General features: G+C 46.4%; 1 protein-coding gene across 4 annotated transcripts in view; it reads right to left on the reverse strand.

The window, feature by feature from the left end:
- Positions 1-23,860, reverse strand: part of LOC129867004 (semaphorin-3E-like) — a 61,334-nt gene that overhangs the window by 21,913 nt on the left and 15,561 nt on the right. For all 4 annotated transcript variants that reach the window (XM_055940088.1, XM_055940087.1, XM_055940090.1 and 1 more), the window contains exon 2: positions 5,644-5,804. In XM_055940088.1, coding sequence (XP_055796063.1) covers positions 5,644-5,804 — 161 coding nt within the window. The remainder of the gene's footprint in view (positions 1-5,643; positions 5,805-23,860) is intronic.

Consider the following 23,860-nt stretch of genomic DNA (forward strand, 5'->3'; position numbering starts at 1 on the left):
ACAAAGCATGTCTGTCCATGTATGGTGACGATTCAACCATATACGCATCAGCAACCACAACTAATGAAGTCACTGAAACCCTTAACAAAGAGTTGCAGTCTGTTTTGGAATGGGTGGCCGGTAATAAACTGGACCTGAACATCTATAATTATAAGAGCATTGTATTTGGTACAAATCATTCCTTATTAAGTTCTAGACCTCAGCTGAATCTGGTAATGAATGGTGTGGCTGTTGAACAAGTTGAGAAGACTAAATTACTTGGCGTTACCTTAGCATTTAAACTGTCATGGTCAAAATAGATTCAATGGTTGTAAAGATGGGGAGAGGTCTGTTCGTAATAAAGAGATGCTCTGCTTTTTGACACCACACTCCAAAAAGCAAGATCTCCAGGCTCTAGTTTTGTCTAATCTTGATTATTGTCCAGTCGTGTGGTCCAGTGCTGCAAGGAAAGACCTAGTTAAACTGCAGCTGGCCCAGAAAAGAGCGACACGTTTTTCTCTTCATTGTAATCAGAGGGCTGATATAAATACACTGCTCAAAAAAATAAGGGGAACACTTAAACAACACAATGTAACTCCAAGTCAATCACACTTCTGTGAAATCAAACTGTCCACTTAGGAAGCAACACTGATTGACAATAAATTTCACATGCTGTTGTGCAAATGGAATAGACAAAAGGTGGAAATTATAGGCAATTAGCAAGACACCCCCCAAAACAGGAGTGATTCTGCAGGTGGTGACGACAGACCACTTCTCAGTTCCTATGCTTCCTGGCTGATGTTTTGGTCACTTTTGAATGCTGGCGGTGCTCTCACTCTAGTGGTAGCATGAGATGGAGTCTACAACCCACACAAGTGGCTCAGGTAGTGCAGTTCATCCAGGATGGCACATCAATGCGAACTGTGGCAAAAAGGTTTGCTGTGTCTGTCAGCGTAGTGTCCAGAGCATGCAGGCACTACCAGGAGACAGGCCAGTACATCAGGAGACGTGGAGGAGGCCGTAGGAGGGCAACAACCCAGCAGCAGGACCGATACCTTCGCCTTAGTGCAAGGAGGTGCACTGCCAGAGCCCTGCAAAATGACCTCCAGCAGGCCACAAATGTGTTCCCTTTATTTTTTTGAGCAGTGTACTATGCATGCCAGTCACTCTTGGCTAAGAGTTGAGGAGAGACTGACTGCATAACTTCTTCTTTTTATAAGAAACATTCGTGTGTTGGAAATCCCAAATTGTTTGTAGTCAACTTACACACAGCTCTGACACACACGCCTAACCCACCAGACATGCCGCCAGGGGTCTTTTCACAGTCCCCAAATCCAAAACAAATTTAAGGAAGCATACAGTATTATATAGAGCCCTTATTGCAAAGAACTTCCATCTCATATTGCTCACATAAACAGCAAACCTGGTTTCAAAAAACAGACAAAGCAACACATCAAGGCACAACGCCTCTCCCCCCTTTGACCTAGATAGTTTGTGTGTATGCATTGATATGTAGGCTACGTTTGCCTTAAAAATAAAATGTAGTTCTATCCTTGAGCTGTTCTTGTTTATTGATGTTCTGTATCATGTTTCATGTTTTGTGTGGACCCTAGGTAGAGTAACTGCTGATTTTGCAACAGCTATTGGGGATCCTAATAAAATACCAAATACGAAATAGGTTCCTCCAAGATCCTCTCAACTAACCAAAGGTGCAAAAATGAACCATTTACTAGCAATGGTTCCTTGAAGAACTCAAGGGGTTCATTGAGGATCTCCAGGGTTCCTGGAGCCACCACTAATTCTAAGAGTTTAGTAAACATAGTGAATCTTTGTAATTCTAAAGGGTCAAGTTAGGACACAGCAACATGTTTGTATGGAAAACATCAGCACCAAATCACTCTCTATCATCATAAAATATATTATTAAATATATTATCAGTGATACTATGTAATTTCAAGAGAACAGATTAAAACATAATAATAAACATAAGACCTCATATAACTCAGTAGGAAATGGACAATAATAATCACATTATTTTACACGTATAAATCTACATTACAGATATGTTCCATAGTCAGTTGTAACTTATCCTCCTCTGTATGTCATCGTGTAACGTAATTAAACAGAACTAAAGTTCATAACACCTCATTATAACACAATTATTTACTACTTCATCCACCTCAGGGAAACAGTCAGATCTGACAGCCAGTCCCACCGATTCTATTGGCCAATAATTATTATTACACGTGTGTATAGTGCTGAAGAAATATTAGTAATACATTATGGAGACAATTTCACGTAGCCTATGAGATGTTGTTGGGACTTGAGACTGGGCATATGGCAGTATCTCTCTCCTCTCTGTGTCCAGCTGTGCTCTTTATGGAAGGACTTTGTGTCCTAACTTTAGTAACATAATAAAGACACACAAATATATACACTCTGTTTGGGTAACCTACTGACCTGGAGGTGCAAGAGTTCAAATCACCTCCACACACAGACAGACTGTAAAGGCAGTCAATGTTGTTCTCCCCCTTTAACGAGGAGGAGCATGGATAGGACCAAGATGCGGATTGAGGGAAATAAGCCATCTTTTAATGAACAAACAGCAAACAAGACACTACAAACTACAAAACAACAAACGTGACTAACCTTCAACTGTCCTGTGAGGACACAGGAACAAACACCCACAAAACACCAGTGAAACCCTGGCTGCCTTTGTATGACTCTCAATTAGAGACAAACAATACACACCTGTCTCTAATTGAGAATCATACCAGGCCGAACACAAAACCCCACATAGAAATACAAACATAGACAAACCCACCCAACTCACGCCCTGACCAACTAAAATGAATACAAAACAAAGGAAAACAGGTCAGGAACGTGACAGAACCCCCCCCTTAAGGTGCGAACTCCGGGCGCACCAGCACAAAGTCTAGGGGAGGGTCTGGGTGGGCGTCTGTCCACGGTGGCGGCTCTGGCGGTGGACGAGGTCCCCACCCCACCATAATCAATCCCCGCTTCTTTATCCCCCTCCCAATGACCACCCTCCCACTAACCCCACCTAAATGAAGGGGCAGCACCGGGATAAGGGGCAGCACCGGGATAAGGGGCAGCACCGGGACAAGGGGCAGCACCGGGACAAGGGGCAGCACCGGGACAAGGGGCAGCACCGGGACAAGGGGCAGCACCGGGACAAGGGGCAGCACCGGGATAAGGGGCGGCAGGTCCTGGCTGAGGGACTCCGGCAGGTCCTGGCTGAGGGACTCCGGCAGGTCCGGGCTGAGGGACTCCGGCAGGTCCGGGCTGAGGGACTCCGGCAGGTCCGGGCTGAGGGACTCCGGCAGGTCCGGGCTGAGGGACTCCGGCAGGTCCGGGCTGAGGGACTCCGGCAGGTCCGGGCTGAGGGACTCCGGCAGGTCCGGGCTGAGGGACTCCGGCAGGTCCGGGCTGAGGGACTCCGGCAGGTCCGGGCTGAGTGGCAGCTCCGGACTGTAGGGCAGCTCCGGACTGTAGGGCAGCTCCGGACTGTAGGGCAGCTCCGGACTGTAGGGCAGCTCCGGACTGTAGGGCAGCTCCGGACTGTAGGGCAGCTCCGGACTGTAGGGCAGCTCCTGACTGGCGGGCAGCTCCTGACTGGCGGGCAGCTCCTGACTGGCGGGCGTCTCTGGCAGCTCCTGACTGGCGGGCGTCTCTGGCAGCTCCTGACTGGCGGGCGTCTCTGGCAGCTCCTGACTGGCGGGCGTCTCTGGCAGCTCCTGACTGGCGGGCGTCTCTGGCAGCTCCTGACTGGCGGGCGTCTCTGGCAGCTCCTGACTGACGGACGGCTCTAGCGGCTCCTGACTGACGGACGGCTCTAGCGGCTCCTGACTGACGGACGGCTCTACTGGCTCGGGACAGACGGGCGGCTCTAATGGCTCGTGGCAGACGGCTGACTCAGATGGCGCTGGGCAGACAGATGGCTCAGACGGCGCTGGGCAGACAGATGGCTCAGACGGCGCTGGGCAGACAGATGGCTCAGACGGCGCTGGGCAGACAGATGGCTCAGACGGCGCTGGGCAGACAGATGGCTCAGACGGCGCTGGGCAGACAGATGGCTCAGACGGAGCTGGGCAGACGGGCCGTTCAGGCACCGCTGGGCAGACGGCAGACTCTGGCCGGCTGAGACGCACTATAGGCCTGGTGCGTGGTACCGGAACTGGAGGTACCGGGCTGAGGGCACGCACCTCAGGGCGAGTGCGGGGAACAGGAACAGGGCACACTGGACTCTCGTGGCGCACTCTAGGCCTGGTGCGTGGTACCGGAACTGGAGGTACCGGGCTGAGGGCACGCACCTCAGGGCGAGTGCGGGGAGAAGGAACAGTGCGTCCAGGGCTCTGGAGACGCACAGGAGGCTTGGTGCGTGGTGCCGGAACTGGAGGCACCGGGCTGGAGACACGCACCATAGGGAGAGTACGTGGAAGAGGAACAGGGCTCTGGAGATGCACTGGAAGCCTGGTGCGTGGTGTAGGCACTGGTGGTACTGAGCTGGGGTGGGAAGGTGGCGCCGGATATACCGGACCGTGAAGGAGAACACGTGCTCTTGAGCACCGAGCCTCTCCAACCTTACCAGGTTGAATGGTCCCCGTAGCCCTGCCAGTGCGGCGAGGTGGAATAGCCCGCACTGGGCTATGCAGGCGAACCGGGGACACCACCTGTAAGGCTGGTGCCATGTACGCCGGCCCGAGGAGACGTACTGGAGGCCAGATACGTTGGGCCGGCTTCATGGCATCCGGCTCGATGCCCAACCTAGCCCTCCCAGTGCGGCAAGGTGGAATAGCCCGCACTGGGCTAAGCACGCGTACTGGGGACACCGTGCGCTTTACCGCATAACACGGTGTCTGACCAGTACGACGCCCTCTTACTCCACGGCAAGCCCGGGGAGTTGGCTCAGGTATCCAACCCGGCTTCGCCACACTCCCCTTTAGCCCCCCCCCAAGAAATTTTTGGGTGAGCCTCTCGGGCTTCCGTGCTAGCCGCGTACCCTCATACCTGCGCTCCTGGGCTGTGGCTGCCTTCTTCTCCTCCCGAGAGCGGCGATTCTCTCCCACCTTAGCCCAGGGTCCTTCTCCATTGAAAATTTGCTCCCAACTCCATTCCTCTTCTCTCCATTGCTTTAGTTCTTGTTCTCTCTCCTCAATCCGCTTGGTCCTGTTGTGGTGGGTGTTTCTGTAAAGGCAGTCAATGTTGTTCTCCCCCTTTAACGAGGAGGAGCATGGATAGGACCAAGATGCGGATTGAGGGAAATAAGCCATCTTTTAATGAACAAACAGCAAACAAGACACTACAAACTACAAAACAACAAACGTGACTAACCTTCAACTGTCCTGTGAGGACACAGGAACAAACACCCACAAAACACCAGTGAAACCCTGGCTGCCTTTGTATGACTCTCAATTAGAGACAAACAATACACACCTGTCTCTAATTGAGAATCATACCAGGCCGAACACAAAACCCCACATAGAAATACAAACATAGACAAACCCACCCAACTCACGCCCTGACCAACTAAAATGAATACAAAACAAAGGAAAACAGGTCAGGAACGTGACACAGACAGACAGACAGACAGACAGACAGACAGACAGACAGACAGACAGACAGACAGACAGACAGGCCTACCTCTCTGTGTTGGTGGTTAACTCTCTCCAGGCTGAGGGAGTACAGGGTGTTTTTAGCCCCTACATACAGCCTCTCATGGGCCTCGTCCAACATCATGGTCTGGGTTTGCAGGGAGGGACCTGGTCCCTGGAACACCCACGTCCTGTTCAACTCCCATAGTTCTGTAGAGAGAGAGAGAGAGAGAGAGAGAGAGAGAGACAAAATGAGGTGGAAACCGAGATGCAATTTCTAACCTCCTACCAAATGTACGACCATAGAATTTGCCCAAACCCGCAAAAAATTCAAATAAAATGTTGACAAACTCCCGTATCTGTAAGGCGAAATACCGCAGTGTGCAATACCATCAGCAACATTTGTGACCTGCTGCCACAAAAAAAGTTAAACCAGCCGCACTGCTTCTTGACACACTGCTCGCTTAACCTGGAAGCCAGCCGCACCAATGTGTCGGAGGAAACACCGTACAACTGGTGACTGAAGTCAGCATACATTCACCCAGCCCATCACAGGAGTTGCTAGAGTGCGATGGGACAAGGACATCCCGGCCTGCCAATCCTTTCCCTAACCCGAACAACGCTGGGCCAATTGTTTGCTGCCTCATGGGTCTCCTGGTTGCTTACATGTGTGTGTGCTGAATGAATACCCACAAATGAAACCCTCTATAAAACCAATGATGTAATGACAAGATAAAGACCCTGGGTGATACAGAGCCTGAGGATATGTACCTCTGAGTCTGCATGATCAGGCTACCTGCTGTTGAACTAGAGAAATAGAAAAACTGTCCTTGTCTAATGTAGAAGGTGGCACTGTAAAATGTATCCTTGCCAGGAGAGGGCGCAATCAGATTCTGGGATGCTTCACCTGGGGAAAGGTTATGGGGTTCATGCATGTTCCGGGATTGTCTTTAAAATAAAATCTGAAGACTCATGTTTGTCAGGTAAAGCTTGAAGTTGAATATTACATTTTCATCATCAAAAGATAAATATTTTTGCCTCAACTTTATATATCCTTAGGGCTGCCAATCATAACTAATTAGCTTCTGTTATTACAAACTTTGTGTGCCATTTTGAATGACGGCACTAGCTAGTTAGCAAACCAAACCGAAACATTAGAGAGCAAGCCTTACGAAAGGTAATTCTGCTGTGAAATTATTGAACATGCCTCCTAGTCAAGAGTCAAGACCAACAAAAAAAGGACTATACAGCTAGCTACAAGTGAGTGGAATAACAAATAGACTACCCAGTTAAAAAGTGAGTGGAATCATATTGGAGACCCAGCAGATTTCAAAGTAAAAAATATCAGAACTTAGGATGACATTTTGCCAAAGACAATCCTTTCAAGTATTTCTGTTTTTTCTACGGTCGGCGCGCCAACAGTTAACCGAGAGGTGAAATGACGTCAGAGAGCCTGTTGTTGCTGCTGCATAGAGCCTCTGTGAGTACAACCAAAGATTATGGTGACGGGAGGACAAGGAGGTTTATTTTTATATATATATATATATTTTTTGTTTTGTTTTGTTTTGTAGGTGGTTGATCAGCTTTAATATTGCAGACATATTGTGGCTTCCATCAATGTAATTGTCTACATCATTTCCAATCCCCCATATCTTTGTTTGTACATATATATACAGTACCAGTCAAAAGTATGGACACATCTACTCATTCAAGGATTTTTCTTATTTTTTTTTATTATTTTCTACATTGTAGAATAATATATAACTATGAAATATCACATGGAATCATGTAGTAACCAAAAAAGTGTTAAACAAATCAAAATATATTTGAGATTCTATATTCTATAAATATATTTGAGATTCTTCAAAGTATCCACCCTTTGCCTTGATGACAGCTTTGCACATTCTTGGCATTATTTCAACCAGACATGAAGGTCAGTCAATGCAGAACATTTCAAGAACTTTTAAAGTTCCAATCGCTATGAGACGCAGAGTAGGTGAACAGATGATTTCCGCATCCAACTCATCCCAAACCATTTCAATTGGGTTCAGGTTGGGTGATTATTTAACCAGGTAGGCTAGTTGAGAACAAGTTCTCATTTACAACTGCGGCCTGGCCAAGATAAAGGTACACTTAACCGTGTAGCATGGAGGATGAAGTGTGATGGTGTGGCTGTGCTTTGCTGGTGACACTGTCTGTGATTTATTTAGAATTCAAGGCACACTTAACCATCATGGCTACCACAGCATTTTGCAGCGATACGCCATCCCATCTGGTTTGCCGATTGTGGGACTATCATTTGTTTTTCAACAGGACAATGACTCAACACACCTCCAGGCTGTGTAAGGGCTATTCGACCAAGAAGGAGAGTGATGGAGTGCTGCATCAGATGACCTGGCCTCCACAATCACCCAACCTGAACCCAATTGAAATGGTTTGGGATGAGTTGGACCGCTGTGTGAAGGAAAAGCAACCAACAAGTGCTCAGCATATGTGGGAACTCCTTCAAGACTGACGGAAAAGCATTACAGGTAGAGCTGGTTGAGGGAATGCCAAGAGTGTGTAAAGCTGTCATCAAGCCAAAGGGTGGCTATTTTGAAGAATCTCAAATATATTTTGATTTGTTGAACACTACGTACCCAAACTGGAAAATATTGTAAACTGGAAAATATTGTTCCTTACAAAGTTCCCTATGTGTTATTTCATAGTTTTGTTGTCTTCACTATTATTCTACAATGTAGAAAATACACACTGGACTGTGCAAGGCAATTAACCTGAATTGCTCCTGTAAGTCACTCTGGAAACCAGTGTCTGTTAAATGACTAAAATGCTTGAGTGAGCTCTTCACTGCCTCTATTAGAGGGGGACTGCCCCCTCCTATTGAAGCCACTGAAGTTGAAGGCTGACCGCAGGCATTATGGCACCCTATGGCACTCCCAATCACTGCCGGTTGTGATACAGCCCGGGATCGAACCCAGGTCTGTAGTGACACCTCTAGCACTGCGATGCAGTGCCTTAGACCGCTGTGCCGCTCAGTCTGCTTCAACGTGTAACTCAAGTTGAAGGCCGACCGGGGTACTGCAGGCTGCCATTAGCAACTAAATTATCCTTCATTTGTGTGCAATTTTAAAATAATCAGTTCAAGGACATACATATTAAAAGCAATTATTGTTACCATGATTGTCTTCAAAAAAAGATGAAGATTGACCACGAAGATTGACATTTTTTCATTCACAAAAATGTGGGAGATTTCCACTAACAAGGCCTGCGGTCAGCCTTCAACTTCAGTGGCTTCAATAGGAGGGGGCAGTCCCCCTCTAATAGAGGCAGTGAAGAGCTCACTCAAGCATTTTAGTCATTTAACAGACACTGGTTTCCAGAGCGACTAACAGGAGCAATTCGGGTTAATTGCCTTGCTCAGATTTTTCACCTAGCTGGCTCAGGGATTCAAACCAGCAACCTTTTGATTCATCTCTGAATGCTCTTATCCACTGGGCTACCCGGCAACCCCTGACATGATTGAAGACTAACAGTGAAATGCTTACTTACACGTCGTTTTCCAACAATGAAGAGTTAAAGATACAAAAATGTTAAATTATTAGGAATAGTGACACAAGGAATAAATACACAGTAAATAACGAATAACAATGAGTAAACAATTATATACAGGGAGTACCAGTACCGAGTTGATGTGCAGGGGTGTGAGGTAATTGAGGTAGCAATGTAAATGTACTGTAGGTAAGGGTAAAGTGACTAGGCAACAGGAAAGATAATAGACAGTAGCAGCAGCGTATGTGGTGTGGAATTGTGTGTGTGTGTGTATATGTGCATGTGTGTGTGGCATCAGTGTGTGTGTGTGTGTGTGTGTTATGGTGTCAATGTAAGTATGTGTGAGTGTGTGGGTTGAGTCCAGTGTGTGTTCATGGAGTCAGTGAAGGAGAGTTAGTGCAAAAAAGTGTGTGTTGGGGTGTGTATGTGTGTCACAGGAGGTTGGGCACGTGGTAATGGCTGGAGCGGAATTGGTGGAACGGTATCAACAACATCAAACACATGCTTTCTATGTGGTTGATGCCATTCCATTTGCTTTGTTCCAGTCATTATTATGAGCCGTCCTCCCCTCAGTAGCCTCCACTGATGTGGGTGTTCAGCCTGGTCTCATAGACTAGAGGTCTCTTCACTGTCCTCAAGTCCAGAACATACTACAGGAAAGGCACAGTGCTACATAGATCCATGACTACATTGAACTCTATTCCACATCATGTCACACAGTCAAGCAATAAAATCAGATGAAAAAACAGATAAAACTACACCTTATGGAACAACACAGACTGTAAAGAGACACACACACACTGGCACACACACATCATTTTTAAACACGTGCTAACACACGGACTCTACACACACTTACATTTTAGTATTGTTATTTTGCAGTATTATTGATTTTGTATTGTAGATATGCTTGTATAGAGTAGTGTGTAATAATGTGTTGTGTTATTTATTGTTTTAATTTCTGTCATTTTTTAAATAATTTATTTTATTTTATTAAACCTTTATTTAACTAGGGAAGTCAGTTAAGAAAAATTCTTATTTACATTGACGGCCTACTAAAGGCAAAAGTCCTCCTGCGGGAACGGGGGCTGGGATAGAAATATATACAGTATATATATAAATATAGGACAAAACACACATTACAACAAGAGACACAACACAACACTACATAAAGAGAGACCTAAGACAACAACATAGCAAGGCAGCAACACATGACAACACAGCATGGTAGCAACACAACATGACAACAACAAGGTAGCAACACAACATGGTAGCAGCACAAAATATGGTACAAACATTATTGGGCACAGACAACAGCACAAAGGCCAAGAAGGTAGAGACAACAATACATCACGCAAAGCAGCCACAACTGTCAGTAGGAGTGTCCATGATTGAGTCTTTGAATGAAGAGATTGAGATAAAACTGTAGTTGTGATTGAACCCCAGCAAGAGTAGTTGCTGCCTTGACAGCAGCTAATGGGGATCTAGAATAAAATACAAATACTTGTAGCGCTTGCCGTACGGTAGCAGAGAGAACAATCTATGGCTTGGCTGGCTGGAGTATTTGACAATATTTTGGGCCTTTGTCTGACACCGGCTGGCATAGAGGTCCTGGATGACAGGGAGCTCGGCCCCAGTGATGTATAGGGCCGTACTCCCCACCCTCTGTAGCACCTTGCGGTCGGGTGCCTTGCTGTTGCTGTACCAAGCGGTGATGCAGCCAGTCAACATACTCTCAATGGTGTAGCTTTTTGAGGATCTGAGGGCCCATGCCTAATCTTTTCATCCTCCTGAGGGGGAAGAGAAGCTGTCGTGCGGTGTGGGTGTGTGTGGACCAAGTTAATTCCTTAGTGATGTGAACACGATGAACTTGAAGCTCCAATGTAGGCTAATAATGAAGTAGGCTACCAACCCCTTGCAGTCACCATGCAGTTTTGATATGGTCAGAAAGTTACTAAAGTAATGAGCTCATCTTTCAACCGCATTTACAGTAAAGGAAAGTAATGCAAGCCAGATGAATCAGAGACAGAACCTAAGGTATTAATGCTAATATAGCTCGTACATGGTTAATGTTTTGTTGTATCATATGTTATATGAACTTGAAGATACATTTTGCATTACAGAGTTTCTGACCTAGATAAAGATATATCAGAAAGAACACTAGTAACATCCCAAAGCTTCTCCCAGAAGAGCATAAGAAGAGCATTGGTAAGAACTTGGATGTCTGGGAAAGATGTTGTGATTGCTGAAAGGGTTATTTGATCCTCACAGCCCAGCCTATCAGCTGTCCTGAGGGGAGGAATTCCTTTCATCAGACAGGAAGCGGAAGTGTTGTCTTTATCTGACTCTGGGTAGCGGCTGTCCTTGGGCACAGATCTAGTATCAGCTTACAGTCCACAAATCCTAACCTTAACCATTTTTGGAATAATGCAAAACTGGGAGTAGGTCAGTAACTAGGGGGAACATTATCCTTCTGCCTTTATCTCTTAGTTTTAGTTATTTATTTATCTTAAAGTGGAAGTAGTGTGTCTCTAGACCATGAGTTTGATTAGGGTGGGGAAGTTTAATAGTGACTGAACACATGGTTCACACACACACAAAGGCCCGTGCCCGTGCCCCCCCCCCCCAAATTAATGATCTGTGCGGCCCTCTGAATGATTGTCTCAACCCAAAGTGGCCGGTTTACAAAAAATTGTGAGTAACACTGGTCTATGTCATAGAAAAAGCAGGTGTTCTTAACATTTGTTTACTCTGTGTATTTTCTCTCTAATCAAACCCGTAAGGTGGTCCTTCTATCATGTCTACAGCTCTAGAGCCCAGGCCTGGAGGTGAAGGACCAGAGTCAGAAGCTACCACCCTAGAGAGGGCCACTTCCCATGGGCCCTGAAGCACAGAATTGGATGAGACAGGGTCTGTAGTGTGTTAGGAAACCCCCTAAAGCTTCATAGTGTCAGGCAGAGCAGTCTAGCACACAGGTGGTTTATATGATCAAATGAGACCCTCTGTTTTCCTCCCTTTCCCAAATTGGAGCTGCCATTTTCTCTTGCACTGAGGGGAGGAGAATACTCCTGGCTACCCTCACCATCTCCTCAGACACAACTTCTATGGAGTTATATGTCAAGGTTTAAGTTACTTCAAACACCTACAGGGCTTTCTAAATGCCAGTGTTTCAGGATGGGGATTCTGTTATTTGTTATTTCAGCATCTGTTTTTAGTAGCATTACATCTGGAGACAGAGTGTCTTTATAGGATTAGATATCTTGGTAGAGACAGATAGTTTCTGTTTATTTTTCAGATTTTAGATCCAGTCTCTTGGTTGTGCTAGCAATAGAGATCTATGTGGTACAAGCAGAGTTAAGGTTTGTTTTAAGAGGTATTAGATCTCTAGGTGCTGTTAGGATTGAGATTAGTCTGATTGTTCTGGTAGCATCATTGATCTCAAACAGTGTGTGTGTGTTTTGTGCTCTTGGATCTTTATGGTAGAGACAGAGGGGATGTGGCAGTAGTGTTATGCCAGCGCCCAGACACGCTTCCTGTAATTATCTAATCCAGCCAGTTACAGCTCTTAAATGCGTGCACGTGTACAAACACACACATGCACGCATGCTAACGCGAGCAGACACATGATGCGAAAACACACGTATGTGGGACTCACACACACACACCTCCAGATGAAACACATATGGAATGAGTAATGATTCAGCTGACGCTGACAAGGACAGACAGGTGAAGTGGAGCAGGACAGAGCGTGTCATTCACTGGGCAAGACTAAATATATGTTGTTCTCTAATTCTCTAGTTCTCTAATGTTTCAGATGAACTACACATTTACTCATTGGATGCTTCTCCCATCGATCGGGTACCGGCCTATAAGTATCTGGGCATTTGAATTGACAAACAATTCATGTTCATTAATTAAATAACATGTGGATGAGCTAGTTAAAGAGCTAAGATTTAACGTGGGCTTCTTTTTTAGAAATAGATTTAGCCTCTCTCTAAGTAGCAGGAAGCAGATTATACAGTCAACTTTCCTGACAGTTCTTTAACTATGGTGACACTATTTATCAGATTGCAGCAGCCACTACACTTAAACCTTTGGATGCCATCTACCATAGGGCGCTTCACTTTATCACAGGTGACAGTTTTAATACTCACCACTGCATCCTGTATCAAGAGGTTGACTGGTTAAAGTCCCGTAGATCACTTCATTACTCCCGTTTTGTTTACAAAGCCCTACTACACAAGCTTCCAACTCACCTAACCTCCTTGCTAACATATAACAGAATGAGCTACCAAACCCGCTCGCATGATTGGTAAACTCTTGAGGTCCCTCTGGTCTTTAGGTAAATCCTCCTTTAGTTTTAATGCCCAAAATTGTATTAATAACCTACATAATTATTGATTCACTGGTGCCACTGGAACAGTTTAAGACTCTGGTGTTGAAGGAATTCAATGAGGATTACAGTTGTTCGATTGATTGAGGTGGTTTATTTGTTGAAATTGTGGTGTCGAGGTTGTGGTGGTGTGCCTTGTGGTTATTTGAACTCTTTTATTTGTCATGTAAAAGAACATCTTCCTGTTTGTGTGAACATGTTTGTACTCGTGGCACCATTGGGAAAATACAAGTTTATAAATAAATAAAAATGGGCACTCTGGAGATATGATGAAGATAACACATCACTGGACCAAATCAAAAGTCCTTAATAATGAGATTGAAGATAAGGATAAGGATGAAGGTGACAATGAAGAGGACACTGAACATGCTGATAACAACCATTATAATGATGGTGGTGGTGGTGATAATGATGGTGATGATGATAATGATTACAGGAAGTGAGTGAAGTAAATAGGACGATCATTTGATCATGCTGAGACATGCATAGCTAACAAAAGTCAAACAGTGTATAATTATCTAAAGCAGTTACTGCTGTTCCGTCTCTATAGACACAGTAAGGAAATTTCTACTCCTCTCCTCTCTGTCATCTTCTGCAGCTGGTTGGTGTGTGAGTGTGTTACTGTGTGACTGTGTGCGTCTGTGTAACTCTGTGTGTGTGTGTGTGTGTGTGTGTGTGTGTGTGTGTGTGTGTATGTGTGTGTGTGTGTGTGTGTGTGTGTGTGTGTGTGTGTGTGTGTGTGTGTGTGTGTGTGTGTGTGTGTGTGTGTGTGTGTGTGTGTGTGTGTGTGTCCCTCCTCACTGTCACTCTCTCCAGCTAAGTAGTGAACGAGGGAGTGTGTCTTTTGCTAAAACAAATGAGAGTGAGACTGTGCTCCCACATCAAATGGAAAACAGAAGGAGAGAAAAAAGAGAGACTCCCTCATGACTAATCCTTTCATCACCCGCCTGTGAAGTGCTGAGAGATTGCAGGGGAGATTTAGAGAAATTAAATCATAATAAACTATTTAAATCCCTACCATGGCATCTCTGTAACTGTATTCCTACTGGAGCAGAGCGCAGAGTGCATCAGACTGGGAGGAAACAAGGCTTCCTTTATTTTACTCAACAGTGGCGAAGCGAGGGAAACAGTTAGAGAGAAATACAGATTCTTGCTCAGAGTCTATAAAACATGAACCTCGGGAAAGTTAAAGGCAATAGACAGGTTGCCGAACAACGTCACGAAAACGATGCACGCACATCACAGAGGAAGAAGGCAGTGTGTTGTTATGATTCTGGATGGCCAGAAAGCTAGCAACAAGACTTTGGAAGTCTTTGACAATTTTTAGGGCCTTCCTCTAAAACCGCCTAGTATATAGGTTCCGGATGGCAGGAAGCTTGGCCCCGGTGATGTACTGGGCCATATGCACTACTCTCTGTATTGCCTTACGGTCAGATGCCAAACAGTTGCCATACCAGGCATGGATGCAACTGGTGAGGATGCTCTCAATGGTGCAGCTGTAGAACTTTTTGAGGATCTGGGGACCCATGCCAAATATTTTCAGTCTCCTGAGGGGGAAAAGGTGTTGTCGTGCCCCCTTCACGACTGTCTTGGTATGTTTGGACCATGACAGTTTGCTGGGGATGTGGACACCAAGGAACTTGAAACTCGCGACCTGCTCCACTACAGCAACGTCAATGTTAATAGGGACCTGTTCAGCCCTCTAGTCCATGATCAGCTCCTTTGTTTTGCTCACATTAATGGATAGCACTATGTGACATCAGCTGATGTAAAAGGGGCTTTATAAATACATTTGATTGATTGACTGATATAGAGGTTGTTGTCCTGGCACCACACTGTCCAGGTCTCTGACCTCCTCCCTATAGGCTGTCTCATCATTGTTGGTGATCTGTTGTGTTGTCAGCAAACTTAATGTTGGTGTTGGAGTCACGTTTGGCCACACAGTCATGGGTGAACAGGTAGTACAGGAGGGGACTAAGGACGCACCCCTGAGGGGTCCCAGTGTTGAGGATCAGGGTGGCAGATGTGTTGTTGTCTACCCTTACTACCTGGGGGCTGCCCGTCAGGAAGTCCAGGATCTAGTTGCAGAGGGAGGTGCTTAGTCCCAGGGTCCTCAGCTTAGTGATGAGCTTTGTGGGCACTATAGTGTTGAACGCTGAGCTGTAGTCAATGAACAGCATTCTCACATAGGTGTTCCTTTTGTCCAGGTGGGAAAGGGCAGTCTGGAGTGCGATTGAGATTGCGTCATCTGTGGATCTGTTGGGGCCGTATGCGAATTGGAGTGGGTCCAGTGTTTCCGGGATGATGGTGTTGATGTAAGCCATGACAGCTCGTGGCTGGGTCTCCCTTTGTAGTCCGTAATAGTTTGCAAACCCTGCCACATCCGACGAGCGTTAGAGCCGGTGTCCTTTGATTCTATGACAACCTCGTCTGTAAACAACCCACCCATCTATGATTCTATTTGTTGGAAAAAGTTGATGTCTTGCCAGCACTAACCACAAGGGGTCCTACTAATCTTTCCAAACAACCCAAAATGAACCCAAAAGTACCCAAAATAACCCCAAACAGGTACCTAAAATAACTGAAAGTACTCTAAATCACCCCAAACAGTTACCCAAAATGAACCCAAAAGTCCTCAAAAGCAGTGGTGTAAAGTACTTAAGAAGTTAAAGATAATTTAAAGTACTTCTCAAGTAGTTTTTTGAGGTATCTATACTTTAATATTTATAGTTTTGACTACTTTTACTTTTACTTCACTACATTCCTAAAGACAATGATGTACTTTTTACTCCATACATTTTCCCTGACACCCAAAAGGACTCATTACAATTTCAGTGCTTAGCAAGACAGGGAATGGTCCAATTCACACGCTTATCAAGGGATCATCCGTGGTCATCACTACTGCCTTTAATCTGGCAGACTCACTAAACGCAAATGCTTCTTTGTATGTCTGAGTGTTGGAGTGTGCCCCTGGTTATTCTTAAATAAAATAAAAACAATAACATTTTGCAGTTTAGTTTGCTTAATGTAAGCAATTTGAAATGATTTACTTTTATTTCTAGTTTTGCTATGTAAGTATATTTTTGCAATTACACATACTTTGATACTTAAATATATTGAAAACCAAATACTTTTAGACTTTTACTAAAGTCATATTTTACTGGGTGCCTTTCACTTTTACGTCATTTTCTATAAAGGCATGTTTACTTTTACTCAAGTATGACAATTGGATAGTTTTTCCACAACTGCCCAAAGGTACCCTTAACATCCCCAAAAAGGTACCCAAAAGAACCCCAAAGTACCTAAAAGTACCCCAAACAACCCAAAACAGGTACCCAACAAGAACCCCAAAGTACCAAAAGAACCCCAAACATGCCTGAACATGTACCCAAATGATCAGTTCAGGTCCGCGTTTTGGGAGGGCTCCCGGACCACCACACATGGGGGAACGATGTCACAGACTAAAATAAGAGCCACATTGAGTAGGACGGGCAGGGGGATAAGGGGGGGCTAGGGTAGAAGAGAGGAGCTGGGGAAGAAGAGAGAAGAGAGGGGAAGAGGACACGAGAATGGCAGTGTGGGTATCAGGGGTAGAGGGGTAGATGAAGAGGTGGTGGTGAGTTAAAACAGAGAGTTGGGAAAGCAGAGAAAAAGAGTAGGGATGACAACAGAAGGAGAAGAGAAGGTTGGAGAAGCGACCTCTGATCTCTGAATGAGTGTGTACATCTGGAAAGCAGGAGAACCAGATTGCCTGACATAATACTGCCTGTAGAGAACAACAACAGAACAAACACACTTTCATGTGGTTCACCCCAACTCTGTTTTAAGTTTGATGTGAATAGAGTTTGCAGTGTTTTATGGGGTGTCAAACTTTGTTGTAGCCCAAAGGAGAGACAGACATCAGAGCACTAATATTTTTGAGCCCTGGTCACGTCAGACACACAGAGACATAGTCTCTTAGAGTCTACAGAGAGTCTATAATGATGGAGTTAGATTAAAGCCCAGCTAGTAAAGTAGACCCCCCAGCAGAATTCCTCTCTAGAACCCTAAACCCTCTGCTCCATGGTGTGTCTGTGGCGATAGTAAAGGCTGAGGTTCATTTAAAGTGAGGAAATATAGGGCCTGCTAGCTATAGGCAAACAGATTGCAATGTGCTGCCTGATCAAAGGCATTACCTCACATCACCGCTGCCTCATCCCTAACCCCCTTCCTTTCACCCTCAATACCCCACCCCTAGATCCTGCACCCCATGGCCATTTCACCTTCTGCGTCCCCTCATTCCCTCTCTCTCACCCTGGTGTTTGTACAGTGAAAAGGTCAGAGCAGAAGTCAAAGTCTTGCCAGTTGTTTCTCCTTCTGGACACGATATTAATGAGCCACGGAGCACACTCAACACGGAGAGAGGGAGAGAGAGATTGTAATTTAACAGTACCTTTGTTGGCCAATAGTTTCATAATTATTAATAATGCTTAATAGTAATGGACCTAAAAAGTTACATCCAAAATCTCTGCAAACTCCACGAGAGAGAGAGAGAGAGAGAGAGAGAGAGAGAGAGAGAGAGAGAGAGAGAGAGAGAGAGAGAGAGAGAGATATCCCCTGAGGTGATTCAGAACATCGCCCTCTCACATTCTCTCCAGGTAGTTTAAGTACTATATAAAGACTTTATAAAACTGTATTATTTCTGTTTTATCACCAGAGCTGAACCAGTCAGTGGGGAGAATAGTAGTAATTATAGAGTAGGCGGAACAGACTTAATACAGCTCCTCACTTAACACATTATATTTAATGAGAAAAATCACCCTAATTTAAAAGATACAGCATTTCGCCTAACAAACAAAGGACTTCATGCAACACTGGTATTCCCCAACTCGTTCATCATCACAAACCCACCTCCAGCTTAAACCATTTAAGACAGTTAAACATATACAGCAGCTCTCTTCTGTTCTAGTCTGGGAGGGAAGGGTTATTTTACCGCTCAGAGGGGGGTTCCCTACTGGTAATTACTACTTGCACATTGCACAGTAGAACATCAACAACTGAACAGAGGAATAAGGCATAAGGGTGGAACAGAGCTATGGATGATCAGAAATGATCAGAACGCAAACGGTGGAAAGGCCTAAAATGTGCTAACTCTCTAAAATGGACAAACTCTAAATGGCTCAGGAAGGGAATAGCTATGTCAAAGTTGAAGCACAGTGTATATATATATCTATATATATATATATATATATATATATATATATATATATATATATATATATATATATATATATATATATATATGTTATTTCTTAAAGTGTTCAGGTGATGATATCAGATTGTTTAGATAGAGCTAATGTCAGACATGTTCGCTAAGATAAACTGCTGTCGCTAACATTTTGTAGTGAAAAATGTTCCTCTCAGACAACTCCAACAGTGAGCTGCTAAAAGCTTTCATCGGCCAAACTTCACCACTACACTACTTAAACCACATATACCTTAAATATTTCTAACATGCTTCCACGCAGTAAAACCTTATAGTAAAGACAGCTGATGTCCTCTCGCCATATTCTAGAAGGCACTCTGAAGTGGTTTAAAATATGCTTAACACACATACAGTATATATACACTACCGTGCAGAGGTTCGGGGTCACTTAGAAATGTCCTTGTTTTTGAAAGAAAAGCACATGTTTTGTCCACTAAAATAACATAAAATTGATCAGAAATACAGTGTAGATATTGTTAATGTTGTAAATGACTATTGCAGCTGGAAACAGCAGATATTTAATGTAATATCTACATAGGTATACAGAGGGCCATAATCAGCAACCATCACTCCTGTTTTCCAATGGCACGTTGTGTTAGCTAATCCAAGTTGATCATTTTAAAAGGCTAATTGATCATTAAAAAAACCTTTTGCAATTATGTTAGCACAACTGAAAACTGTTGTACTGATTAAAGAAGCAATAAAACTGTCCTTCTTTAGACTAGTTGAGTATCTGGAGCATCAGCAGTTGTGGGTTCAATTACAGGCTCAAAATGGCCAGAAACAAAGACCTTTCTCTGAAACTCGTCAGTCTATTCTTGTTCTGAGAAATGAAGGCAATTCCATGTGAGAAATTTCCAAGAAACTGAAGATCTGATACAACGCCGTGTACTACTCCCTTCACAGAACAGCGCAAACTATCTCTAACCAGAATAGAAAGAGGAGTGGGAGGCCCCGGTGCACAACTGTATTTGGGGAGTTTCTCCCATTCTTCTCTGCAGATCCTCTCAAGCTCTGTCAGGTTGAATGGGGAGCATCGCTGCACAACTATTTTCAGGTCTCTCCAGAGATGTTCGATCGGATTCAAGTCCGGGCTCTGGCTGGGCCATTCAAGGACATTCAGAGAATTGTCCAAAAGCCACTCCTGAGTTGTCTTGGCTGTGGGCTTAGGGTCGTTGTCCTGTTGGAAGGTGAACCTTCCCCGAGTCCCAGTCCCTGCCACTGAAAAACATTCCCACAGCATGATGCTGCCACCATCATGCTTCACCGTAGGGATGGTGCCACGTTTCCTCCAGATGTGACACTTGGCATTCGGGCCAAAGAGTTCAATCTTGCTTTCATAAGAACAGATAATCTTGTTTCTTATGGTCTGAGAGACTTTAGGTGTATTTTGGCCAACTCCAAGTGGGCTGTCATGTGCATTTTACTAAGTAGTGGCTTCTGTCTGGCCATTCTACAGTAAAGGCCTGATTGGTGGAGTGCTGTGGAGATGGTTGTACTTCAGGAAGGTTCTCCCATCTCCACAGAGGAACACTAGAGCTCTGTCAGAGTGAGCATCGGGTTCTTGGTCACCACCCTGACCAAGGCCCATCTCCCCCGATGGCTCAGTTTGGCTGGGAGCCCAGCTCTAGGAAGAGTCTTCGTGGTTCCAAACTTCTTCCATTTAAGAATGATAGAGACCACTGTGTTCTTGGGGACTTTCAATGCTACAGAAAGATTTTGGTACCCTTCCCCAGATCTTTGCCTCGACACAATCCTGTCTCGGAGCTCTACGGACAATTCCTTCGACCTCATGACTTGGTTTTTGCTCTGATGTGCACTGTCAACTGTGGGACCGCATTTTCAAATCATGTCCAATCACTGGTATTTACCACAGGTGGACTCCAATCAAGTTGAAGAAACATCTCAAGGATGATCAATGGGAACAGGATTCACCTGAGCTCAAATTGCTCGCACACGCTTTTTCAGTTCTGCCCACAAATTTCTCTAGGATGAGGTCAGGGCTTTGTGATGGCCACTCCAATACCTTGACTTTGTTGAATTAAGCCATTTTGCTACAACTTTGAAAGTATGCTTGGGGTCATTGTCCATTTGGAAGACCCCTTTCCGACCAAGATTTAACTTCCTGACTGATGTCTTGAGATGTTGCTTCAATATATCCACAAAGTTTTCCTCCCTCATGATGCTATCTTTTTTGTGAAGCGCACCAATCCCTCCTGCAGCTAAGCACCCCCACAAAAAAACGCTGCCACCCCCGTGCTTCACGGTTGGGATAGTGTTCTTCGGCTTGCAAGCCTCCCCCCTTTTCCTCCAAACATAACGATGGTCATTATGGCCAAACAGTTCTATTTTTGTTTCATCAGACCAGAGGATATTTCTCCAAAAAGTACGATCTTTGTCCCCATGTGCAGTTGCAAACTGTAGTCTGGCTTTTTTTGGAGTGGTTTCCCGGTCTTTAGTGCCAGCCGTGACCCTGTGTAATCTTGGGCCCTTTTTCTAGCTGCCTCCGCTTTCCTCGCTGCTTCCACCTGCTCCCAGGGCAGGCGATCCTTCCCCGCCAGGACCTCCTCCCACATCCAGGATCCTTTCCCATTCAAAATGTCCTCCCACGTCCATTCCTCCTTACCACGCTGCTTGGTCCGTTTATGGTAGGTAGTTCTGTCACAGCCGTCGTCTAGGTGGAAATGACCGGACCAAGGTGCAGCGTGGTGAGTGTATATTTTCTTTTATTTAGAATGTCGCCAACAAAACAAGAAACAAAGAAACGACCGTGAAGCTTACTAGTGTCACGTTCCTGACCTGTTTTCTGTTGTTTTGTATGTGTTTAGTTGGTCAGGACGTGAGCTGGGTGGGAATTCTATGTTGTGTGTCTAGTTTGTCTGTTTCTATGTCAGCCTAGTGTGGGTTCTCAATCAGAGACAGATGGTAGTCGTTGTCTCTGATTCAGACTCATATATAGGAGGCTTGTTTTGTGTTGGGATTTTGTGGGTGTTTGTTTCCTGTCTCTGTGATTGTCTGCACCAGATAGGTCTGTGTCGGTTTTTGCACAATTGTTATTTTGTATTGTTGTTTGTAGTGTTTTACTTGTTCTTGATTAAACATGTTTAACACTAGCCGCGCTGCACTTTGGTCCTCTCCTTCACCCCTGGAAGAAAACCTTTACAGAAACACCCACCAAACCCGGACCAAGCAGCATGGCAACGGGCAGCAGCAACAGCAGCAGCGTTACCAGGAGGAATGGTCATGGGAGGAAATCATAAACGGAAAAGGACCCTGGGCAAAGGTGGGAGAGAATCCCCACTCTTGGAAGGAGAAGGAGGCAGCCACAGCCCAGGAACGCTGGATTGAGGAGGCAGCACGTAAGAGAGGCTGGAAGCCCGAGAGGCTCACCCAAAAATTTATTGGGGGGGGGGGGGGGGGGGGGGGGCTAAAGGGGAGTGTGGCGAAGCCGGGTTGGATACCTGAGCCAACTCCCTGGGCTTACCGTGGAGTGAGAGGGCGTCGTATTGGTCAGACACCGTGTTATGCGGTAAAGCGCACGGTGGCCCCAGTACGCGTGCTTAGCCCAGTGCGGGCTATTCCACCTTGCCGCACTGGGAGGGCTAGGTTGGGCATCGAGCTGGATGTCATGAAGCCGGCCCAACGTGTCTGGCCTCCAGTACGTCTCCTCGGGCCGGCGTACATGGCACCAGCCTTACAGGTGGTGTCCCCGGTTCGCCTGCAAAGCCCAGTGCGGGCTATTCCACCTCGCCGCACTGGCAGGGCTACGGGGACCATTCAACCTGGTAAGGTTGGAGAGGCTCGGTGCTCAAGAGCGCGTGTCCTCCGGCACGGTCCGGTATATCCGGCGCCACCTTCCCGCCCCAGCCCAGTACCACCAGTGCCTACACTACGCACCAGGCTTCCAGTGCATCTCCAGAGCCCTGTTCCTCCTCCCCGCACTCGCCCTGAGGTGTGTGCCCTCAGCCCGGTACCTCCAGTTCCGGCACGACGCATCAGGCCTATAGCGCGTCTCAGCCGGCCAGAGTCTGCCGTCTGCCCAGCGGTGCCTGAACTGCCCGTCTGCCCAGCGGTGCCTGAACTGTCCGTCTGCCCAGCGCCGTCTGAGCCATCCGTCTGCCCAGCGCCGTCTGAGCCATCCGTCTGCCCAGCGCCGTCTGAGCCATCCGTCTGCCCAGCGCCGTCTGAGCCATCCGTCTGCCCAGCGCCGTCGGAGCCATCCGTCTGCCCAGCGCCGTCGGAGCCATCCGTCTGCCCAGCGCCGTCTGAGCCATCCGTCTGCCCAGCGCCGTCTGAGCCATCTGTCTGCCCAGCGCCATCTGAGTCATCCGTCTGCCACGAGCCATTGGAGCCGCCCGTCTGTCCCGAGCCATTAGAGCCGTCCGTCAGTCAGGAGCTGCCAGAGCCGCCAGCCAGTCAGGAGCTGCCAGAGACGCCAGCCAGTCAGAAGCTGCCAGAGACGCCAGCCAGTCAGGAGCTGCCAGAGACGCCAGCCAGTCAGGAGCTGCCAGAGACGCCAGCCAGTCAGGAGCTGCCAGAGACGCCAGCCAGTCAGGAGCTGCCAGAGACGCCAGCCAGTCAGGAGCTGCCAGAGACGCCAGCCAGTCAGGAGCTGCCAGAGACGCCAGCCAGTCAGGAGCTGCCAGAGACGCCAGCCAGTCAGGAGCTGCCAGAGCTGCCCTACAGTCATGAGCTGCCCTGCAGTCATGAGCTGCCCTACAGTCATGAGCTGCCCTCCAGTCATGAGCTGCCCTCCAGTCATGAGCTGCCCTCCAGTCATGAGCTGCCCTCCAGTCATGAGCTTCCCTACAGTCATGAGCTGCCCTCCAGTCATGAGCTGCCCTCCAGTCATGAGCTGCCCTCCAGTCATGAGCTGCCCTCCAGTCATGAGCTGCCCTTCAGTCATGAGCTGCCCTTCAGTCATGAGCTGCCCTTCAGTCATGAGCGGCCCTTCAGTCATGAGCTGCCCTTCAGTCATGAGCGGCCCTTCAGTCATGAGCTGCCCTCCAGTCATGAGCTGCCCTTCAGTCATGAGCTGCCCTTCAGTCATGAGCTGCCCTTCAGTCATGAGCTGCCCTC

This window comes from Salvelinus fontinalis, chromosome 12 (genome assembly GCF_029448725.1).
Source record: "Salvelinus fontinalis isolate EN_2023a chromosome 12, ASM2944872v1, whole genome shotgun sequence".
NCBI classification, from domain to species: Eukaryota; Metazoa; Chordata; class Actinopteri; order Salmoniformes; family Salmonidae; genus Salvelinus; species Salvelinus fontinalis.